This window comes from Otolemur garnettii, unplaced genomic scaffold (genome assembly GCF_000181295.1).
Source record: "Otolemur garnettii isolate 467f Iridium unplaced genomic scaffold, OtoGar3 scaffold00053, whole genome shotgun sequence".
Classification (NCBI taxonomy): domain Eukaryota; kingdom Metazoa; phylum Chordata; class Mammalia; order Primates; family Galagidae; genus Otolemur; species Otolemur garnettii.
This window is the reverse complement of record NW_003852448.1, coordinates 3,756,407-3,765,617: the sequence shown is the minus strand read 5'-3', so window position 1 is coordinate 3,765,617 and position 9,211 is coordinate 3,756,407. Positions and strand designations below refer to the sequence as shown.

Here is a 9,211-nt window from a genome sequence, read left to right as displayed (position 1 = left end):
GCCACAACGCCCGGCTATTTTTTGGTTGCAGCCGTCATTGTTGTTTGGCGGGTCCAGGTTGGATTCAAACCCACCACCTTAGGTGTATGTGGCTGGCACCTTAGCCGCTTGAGCCACAGGCGCTGAGCCAATTTAGTCATATTTTAAAGTTACCCTTCTTTTTGTGTATGACAAATACTGTTTGTAAGCTCCTCAAAGGGATGGCTTCACCTTTTTCTTTCATGTTAGAATTAGAATGAATTTGATCATATGCCTGCTGCTTCTGTACTTGCCTGTGCATCTGAACACGAGTTTGGGGGAGGCCATCCAGGTGCCCCGTGTGGGCTGTGTTGAGTATCCACTGGTAATATCAAATGGAGAAAGTCTGGATGGCAGACATTCCAATATAATAAGATTAGAAATAATCCAATCAATACGATTTTGTACTTTTGTAACAAGTCTTTTTATGGAAGTGACACGTATTAATTAGATTTCTTATTTTAATTAGAATCAGTCGGATTTGTCAGATGAAGAGCTAAATGATGATCTTTTACAGAGTGATAATGAAGATGAAGAAAATTTCAGGTACTCAATATTGCCTCATTAAAAATGTTCTTTACTTAACTAAATTGATATGAACTATTTGCAATTTATAATGATAATGGATATAATTGAATAATATGGTACGATATCTTTAACATACGATTTCATTCTAAATGGAATATTAGAATAGCTGGGGAAGCCATGTGGATTGTAAACAGATCAACTGTTTAAAATTAGTAGTCTTGCATTTAATAACCTCCATGAGTATTCTGTTCAGTGCAGGTTGTGAAGGCTTAGTACCAGTATGTACTGCTTTTTAAAGAATTGCTACATTTGAATAGAGGGCAGTGGGCTCAACTTTCAGTTCTCTCAGCTGCAGGTTGATGTTGCTGCCTTTGTTTTCATTTCAGACTTTTTTTTATGTATGCATATCTGTTTACTGAATTAACCATTTTGAAAATTCCTTTGGATTGTACTTTAGATCTGAGTCGACTGAATATAGTGCCTTCTAGTATAGATTTAGTAAGCATAAGGAGTCTTATATTAAGGAGTCTCTCTAAGGAGAGAATGATACTTGGTATATACTCTAATAGGTTTTTTCAATTTTATGAGGAAACAGTGGGGAAATAATAAACATCTTGGTTGTAAATGTAATTAACAAGTTATGGCATTTATTATCGAGCCATAGATTTATAATAGGTTTTCTAACATAAGTAATTTTTACATGTAAAAATATAGTTTTATATTATTATAATAGGTAAATAAATTTCCCAGTTCTATTTTTTGACATCACTATTATGTTTTGAGAAATAATACCATTGGAATATTATAGCCACTGTGTCTTGAAGTGTATGGAACATGTTCAGTTTTTTGTTAGAAGTGGACGCAGAAGTGAGTGAACATAGATTTCTCTGCACAGTCTTGTTGGGAATATCATCTCGCACCTTAGTGTTTGGCATTTAGCTATTGTGATATAGTGGTAGGATATGATTCTTGATAGTTTTGAAACCCTCTTTGTTAGAAATTATGAACCATTTTTATAAGATATTTGTGACTAATACAAACTATTTACTTGAATACAGAACTGTGTTTTCACACAATTTTTAATATTTCGATTTTTAAAAACAGTTTATAATTTGTATCATAGATATAAAAACTTGTTCTTAATTCCTACTGATTTTGTTTTTATGACATAATACTCCTGTTTTTTACTTTAAAATGTTAGTCATAGATTCTGTCCATTTTGTTGTCTAAATTAGAATGAAATATAGTCTGATTGGAATCTTGGGCTTTGCCCATTAGACCTGTTTACTCATCTGCCTTGATTTGATGCTTTTGGTCAAATACTCTGCAGCTGGCAGCACATTGAGCTTTGTTTTTACTCATTTTGGGGGGTAATGTTCATTTATCAGTAGCTGTAGTAACTTTAATCATAGTTTAACTCTTATAACAACTAATTTATATAATGATTTAGTTTTGAGCTCCACTCTCATTTGATGCCTTTCTTTTGTATTTTTTATCCTCTCCAGTTCTCAGGGTATCACAATTAGTCTGAATACCACGTCTGGCATGGTTACATCGTTTGAACTGTCTGACAACACTAATGACCAGTCTGGAGAACAGGAATCTGAATATGAACAAGGAGAGGATGAGCTAGTTTATCACAAATCTGATGGATCTGAATTGTACACTCAGGAGTACGCAGAAGAAGGACAGTATGGAGGCCATGAAGCTGAGTTGACAGAAGACCAGATAGAATATGTGGAAGAGCCAGAGGAGGAGCAGCTGTACAGTGATGAAGTGCTGGACATTGAAGTCAATGAGCCTTTAGATGAATTTGCAGTGAGTCTTTTCTCCTTTGTATGGCCAGAGATGACCTGGCTTCCCATTTATAGACTTCTAGACTGATTTGAAATCTATTTACCTCCCTTGGGAGGGAGGGAAATTAGACCTTATTATCACTGTCTGCCAGTTTCTTTATCTGAGCTATGACAAAGTTTGTGTTGACAGCTTGTTTGGCTAGAGGTAATGCTCCTTTGTCATTCTGGAAGGCTGCAAAGAATTGTGACCTTGAGGATTGTACCCTAAGGAAGAAAACAGCTTTGTGTAGTAGAGATACCCTGTCAATTGTTAGAAGTATTTAATGCAGAGCTTTTATCCAGGCTTTAGCCGAGATCTGATAAAGTCCTTCTAAGGTGAAAAGATTATTGACCTGCTAAAGACATCTTTAAGGTGCTATATTCCAAAGTGATTGATGTCCTGTTCATTCATCCTCTTTGTAACTGAGAACTGTCTGAACCTGAATAAAGAGATTGGAGGTTAGTTTAGGAAATGTCACATACAATTTGTTATCTGGAATCAGGAGGCAAAGATTGTGCTGATTTTTATTTCAAAAAATGGTTTTGGTAGGTAGGTTTTTTTTTGTTTGTTTGTTTTTTAGTTGAACCATCAAGAAAAGAAAAGGTACTAGTGTGAGAGATCACTCATTCCTCTTAACAATTCATCATCGAGAGGTTTATTTCTTAAAATAAACACTTAATGAAATTTGTAAGGGCAGGACATGGTCTTTGTAGTTGTTGTAGAATGTTTAGGGTTTTCAGAAGCCCCAGGTCCCCTTGAGGCCCAGGTCGAGGGGCTGCAGGGGGGATGGGAGTGCAAGTGAGCCTGATGAGCCTGTTGGTGACAGTGGGGCAGCTCTGCTTCTGTCCCTACATCTTCATTCACAGTGAGCTTTTAGCTGACAGAAAAAGTTAAAAAGCTGCAGAAGTTTGGTCTTTGAGATAAATACATGTATATATACACACACAGGAAATTTTGAGAGGGGTTGTTTCTGTGGAACCTTCCAGTATTTAGTTTCATTTGTGATTGTGTTTAGAAGTTTTAATAATTTTAAGATTTGATTTTTTTCTTTTTTAATGCTTGCCCTTCAGTAGCTATAGTAGTGAAAAATGTTTGCAGTTTTGGAAAATAGAATCATGTAAAAGGCACCATGGGGAACTTACTTCGATAACCCTGTCATGGTTTGTTTTGGCAATCCTTCACGAGTGTGAACAGGTGCCCTTTGGTTTACTGTGTTTGTACACTTTCTTAAAGTAGGACATGGTAATTTAAATTTGAAAATTAAATCAAGGTCTTTTAGAAATCTGCTTAGTTATTCCCTATGGTATTTTATTATTTCTACTATTCAGTAAAATAAGATGATCGGCTAATCATCTCTGGGGTCCTTACCCTCTGTAAATCCAATAGTTCAACAAATCTTTACTGATGTCCAAGCACTGAGGACATAAATAATTGGTAAGCTAAAAAGTAGACTATGAGTTTTGCCTATGAACTTAGAATTTAGTGGGAAAAATCACATTGTGCAAAGTGTTTGGTAGAATGTGTGTGAAACCGTCACAGAGGCGGTTTTTCTTACTTTGGCATTCTTGGCAGACTATGTTGTAAAGAGAATTTCTACTGAGAATTTCCCACTCTTCCATTCTCAAATTTGAGGTTATATCTAGACCAAGATTGCAATGAAATCCGACTTAATTGCCCAACTCCTTGTGAAAAGAATAAAATATGGCAATTTAAAAACTCTCATAGTACTTTTCCACATTAAAATGAATTAATTTTTTTCAGAATTTAAAAAAAAAAACTTACAGCAAAAACCTTAGAAATTGGCTCGGCGCCTATAGCTCAACCGGCTAAGGCGCCAGCCACGTACACCTAAGGTGGCGGGTTCGAATCCCCAGCCCGGACCCGCCAAACACCAATGACGGCTGCAACCAAAAAATAGCCGGGCGTTGTGGCGGGCGCCTGTGGTCCCAGCTACTTGGGAGGCGGAGGCAAGAGACTCACTTGAGCCCAGGGGTTGGAGGTTGCTGTGAGCTGTAATGCCACGGCACTCTGCCCAGGGGGACAGCTTGAGGCTCTGTCTCAAAAAAAAAAAAAAAAAAAACCTTAGAAATTCTCAAAGTGTCCTGTTTTCACAGAGTTGTAAATTTTAATGATAAGAAGTAAGAGTGAAGTGCCAGTAGCAGCTTAGGCTCTAGTGTTAAGCCGGGACATTCTGTTTGGCTATATCCAGGGTCTGAAGAGACCACTGCTGTGCATAGGAGACCCCCAGGGTTAAGCTGTGAAGTCCTTCTCTGAGGCTGTCACAAGGGCCCAGATGATGTATTCATCACAAGACTAATGAACACACGAGTAGATTGTGTCCTACTGGTATTGTAGTTTATTAAATGATTTATATAACTTTTTTCTGTCCTAGTTAGGATTTGTTAACCTGCACTTTAAAGCTAGATTTGAACTCTGGAATGTGGATAATGAGCATGCTCCACTGGAGCCCCGTCTGTGACTTTCCAGGGAGGGCTGTCTGTGCATAAGGGGGTTACAGTTGGAAGGGGCACCTTTGCCCAGAAGAAGGGGCGGCCAAAGACGCTGAAGGAGCTGGTAGCACACCTCTTGTGGTGTCTCCCTCTATCCCTGAGGAAGGTCCTTAAGTTCGTGAATTGTTCTTGTACTATTCTTGAGAGCGAATTGTGATTTCATTTTGAAATTTTTACTTTTGCATTAGTAAGGAATGTGTATTGCTTTAGTCAACAAACTATTAGAAAATTGTGGAGTGACATATTTCACATGCAATTAGTTTAAGAGCCTTTAAAATTAACACAGAATGTTCATAAAAATTGTTCTATAGAAGCAATATCAGAGTGACAGTTTTTGTAAAGGGCAGAAGATTTTTGTTTCCCAGTGGGAGTCCATTTGTGTAGACTATGCTTCATTGTATATTGGCTGAAACTTCTGACTAGCATTATCTGGCCTCATTTGAAATGTGAGCCTTTTGCTACCTGTGAATCGTGGGTAGTGATAGTTGTTCTTTTTGATAGGATACTAGCAGTTTTTTCTGGAAAATAAAATGTAGTGTGTTTGGATTGTCTTGAGAGAAGCAGTTGTAGGAACTAAGGTGGTTTGCCACCTAAATATGGTTGCTTTCTTTGGGAGTTGTAGATGAGACTGTCACGTACCATGCAGTAGGTAATTAATACCCATAGGTGGTTCATTCGCAGGAGGTTGTCTGCCTTGTAACCGTTTTACAGTTCATTTTTAGCAAATGGCCAGGGACACTGGGAAGCCTACCTCCACCGAATGGGTGGGATCACATGTTGTCACTTGTAAGCCGTACCGCGGAAGTCTTCCTTTCTGATGCAGTCGTGGTCCCCTGCAGGCAGCTTGTGTGCTTCCTTCCTTCTGTTCTTAGGGACGGCCACCTGCTGATAATGCCCCTTCTGGTTCTTCAAAACTGGAATTTTCCCCCTGTTTGAGGGAGGGGCCCAAGGGAGAAACTCATGCTACTGTGATGTTAAGAAAGCTCCTGTGCTGAATTGCCTATACATTTGTTGTCTTATTGCCATAAAAATGCGAGATTTCAGCCCCCTTCCTCCTGCTAGCTCCTCTATGGGAGCACATGCACTTTCTTCTGAAGATTGTTTCTCCGTGGTGCGGATTTGGAGAAGAGCTATGGAACAGGGCACTTGGAACTGAAGCAGAGCTGTGCCACTAACCTTTGCGGCGGGTTGGCATGGTGTGCTGTGCTCGCATTAACAGCAGAGAGGGTTGCATGCTCCCTTCGTGCTAGTGCTTTGTGCTCAGTCAGGTAATTGCCACAGTAAAATTTCTATAAGCATGAATTATAAACATGAAAAGTGCTTAAAAACACCCCAAAGCTGTGTGAGAAAAACTTATTTTCTCTTTAATGGCTGTCAGGATGAAGAATACTTGCAGGCTCGCGGTGGGCAGCAGGGGCTGCACGGGCAGGAGGACTGTGTTGCTGGAGAGGCCTTAGATGAGATTACTGAGCCCCAGGCTGCTCCCGACACTGAAGAGGTATTTGTTCATCTTTTAAGAGTCAAAAAGTTTGCTGGTTTTCTTCCCCAGACTTAAAATGAATATCTTTTCAGCATTAGTGAGAAGTTGATAACGTCTCCTTTGAATTGTGAGTATAGTAAAGACCTTGAGCTTTCTCTGCTCTTTGAGAAGTGAGTCCTGGTGTGCTGTGACTTCCAGACAGTGTGTGCCCTTTAAGTGTTTTAAATCCTTTGTGAGGGTGTGGGTAATCTTTCATAAATGTGATGTGTACTTTAGGGCTTTGAAAGCATTACTGTAATTACTTTTAATTAGTAACTTTAATTTGGACTGTTATTCAGAAAATACCACAGACTTCCCCATATTTAGATGCTGTTTTAGATGTTGAAGAAACAGATGATGAAGCTTGATTCCTGTCCTCAGGGAACTTACAGTCTAATACAGGGGAGAAAACAAATGTGTCCAAATCCCTGTGCTTAAGAACAGAGGAAGTAAAGACCTCCCAGAAGAGGCTCAGACAGTGCTAGGAGCATACTGACCAAATCTCCTGGGGGTGGGGTTGTTGAAATTTGTGGAGGAGGTCAGTGAACCTCTGGCTTAGGTAAACAGGGACCCAGGCTGCGTCTACACGCCCAGCTCAGCTCTCCTCAGGGTCTGCCTTCCGGGCAGTGGGATACAGGGAGACTAAACAGGGACCAGGCCCCTCCTTTAAAAACATCTAACCCTTGTAAATACATTGCTAATTAAATCTTTGTCACATGGCTATACCTGCCAGCAGGGGAAGCTAGTACATAGTGTTTTAGTTGACAGTCTGTTCAGCTGAGATGAGGGGGGTTATATTTAGCATATAAAGTTAATCAAGATATGAACTAACATTTAGTAAGTAGTAGGTTCAATATATGGGTGAGAAGTCCTATTGAAAAAGGGTAAATAATTTAATTCAAAAATGGAATAAACAGGCTGGGCACAGTTGCTCAAACTTAGAATTCCAGTGTTGTAGGAGGCTGAGGCGAGAGGATTACCTGAGGCTGGGAGTTCCAGACCAACCGAGCAGTATGGTGAGATGGGCAGTATGGTGAGATGGGCAGTATGGTGAGATGGGCAATATGGTGAGATGGGCGTTGGTGGAGTGCACCTGTGCTTATAGCTGCTATGGAGGCTGTGGGGATCTGCTTGAACTCAGGAGTTGATGGCCCCACGAGCTGTAATCACAGCACTGCACGCCAGGCTGGGCGGCAGAGCAGGAAGAGGGGGAAGCAAACGAGCAGTACGTGTTTGAAAATATAGTCAGTAAAATAAACTTTAAAACCAGGTTGGGAACTTAAAACTTCTAATATTTTAATGTTGACAGACATCAAAAGTATTGGTCAAATGTGGTCTCTGGTCTCCTTCACTTGAGGAAGCATTTTGGAAACATTATCAAGAGACAGTTTTCCAGGGTCCTTCATGTTGCTGCTTGTTTTAAGAGCAGATTGAGCTCTTTATTCCAGAATATCTTTTCGAGGATTTTTCTGTAGCAGATGGCCTTGAAAATACAGTGTCCTTCTCTGGAACGAAGGGCAGGCTTGCTTACTGTGGATTGTGACAGATTTGGGGTTTGCTGTGTTCAGGCATCCCCACTGTTACGCAGTCCCCTGTGTGTGCAGGGTCACCTGGCTCTCTTGACATGGCCCAGTGGGAATGTGACCTCAGGGCTGGTGCAGAAATGCTGTTGGTGGTGTTATAAGTAGTAAATGTCCTTTGGTCTCTGACCATTAGTCTTGATCTTACAGCTTCCATAAAATGGTGGCAGACTAACTTGTTAGCTTGCAAGTGGGGTGTAATCTCAGACCCTTCACAGTTCCAGATAGTATTAAAAGTATTAAAGCTCTTGTCCTTTGACGCATTATACTTTAATGGATTTATCCAGAGAATTTATGTTCAAAAATGTAGGTACCAGTTACTTATTTGTAGTATTGAAAATAAATGGAACCGAAGTCAGTTTTTTTTGTTTGAGAGTCTCATCGTGTCACCCTGGGTAGAGTGCTGTGGCATCACAGCTCATACATCGCAACCTCAAACTTTAGGGCTCAAGAGATTCTCTTGCCTCAGCCTCCTGAGCAGCTGGGACTATAGGCACCCGCCACGATGCCCGGCTATTTTTTGTTGCAGTTGTCATTGTTGTTTAGCTAGCCTGGGCTGGGCTTGAACCTGCCACCCTTGGTGTATGTGGCTGGTGCTGTAACCACTGTGCTACGGGTGCCAAGCCCCAAAGTCAATTTTTATAGAAGACTAATAAACAAACCGTGGTCTAACCTTGTAGTAGAATACAGTCTTCTATCAAATGCTGCCTTAGCTCTGTTTGAGGTGGAAAGATGCTGACATATATTAAGTGAAAGAAGATAATATAATTCTTCCCCTTAAGCTTCATCTGTAACTGCCTATCTAAATGTGTGTAATTCTTAAAACAACAGAATTTGGATATATGAAGTATGAAAATTATAACTTCTAGCTAGTGGGATTATTTAGGGTTTGTATTTCAATATTTTAGGATTTTAAAACTTTTTAAATGAAAATCAAGATAATTTTTTACATAAAGCAATATTCTCTCTTTTCCCTTAATAAACAGGGAAACACAAAGTGGTTAAAATTCTTGCCATTTGATTTAGAAGGTGAAGACCTGGCAGTTGCGTTGGTTTCATTGCTGTCATTTCTTAATTGTTGTTAACTCTCTTAGGGGAAACTCACCAAGGGTTGTTTTCACTTAAAGGCAGGCATCTGGGACTCAAAGAAGTAGGTGCAGGCCCCATATGCTGGAGGTGGTGGGGTTAAACCCAGCCCTGGCCAAAGTCTGCAAAAAAAA

The 9,211-nt window shown here is 40.0% G+C and overlaps 1 protein-coding gene across 1 annotated transcript in view; it reads left to right on the top strand.

Moving 5' to 3' along the window:
• The window catches only part of RBM33 (RNA binding motif protein 33), a 136,698-nt gene that overhangs the window by 50,376 nt on the left and 77,111 nt on the right, over nucleotides 1-9,211 (top strand). Inside the window, exons 4-6 of the mRNA XM_023514413.1 lie at nucleotides 488-564; nucleotides 2,052-2,364; nucleotides 6,271-6,390. Coding sequence (XP_023370181.1) covers nucleotides 488-564; nucleotides 2,052-2,364; nucleotides 6,271-6,390 — 510 coding nt within the window. The remainder of the gene's footprint in view (nucleotides 1-487; nucleotides 565-2,051; nucleotides 2,365-6,270; nucleotides 6,391-9,211) is intronic.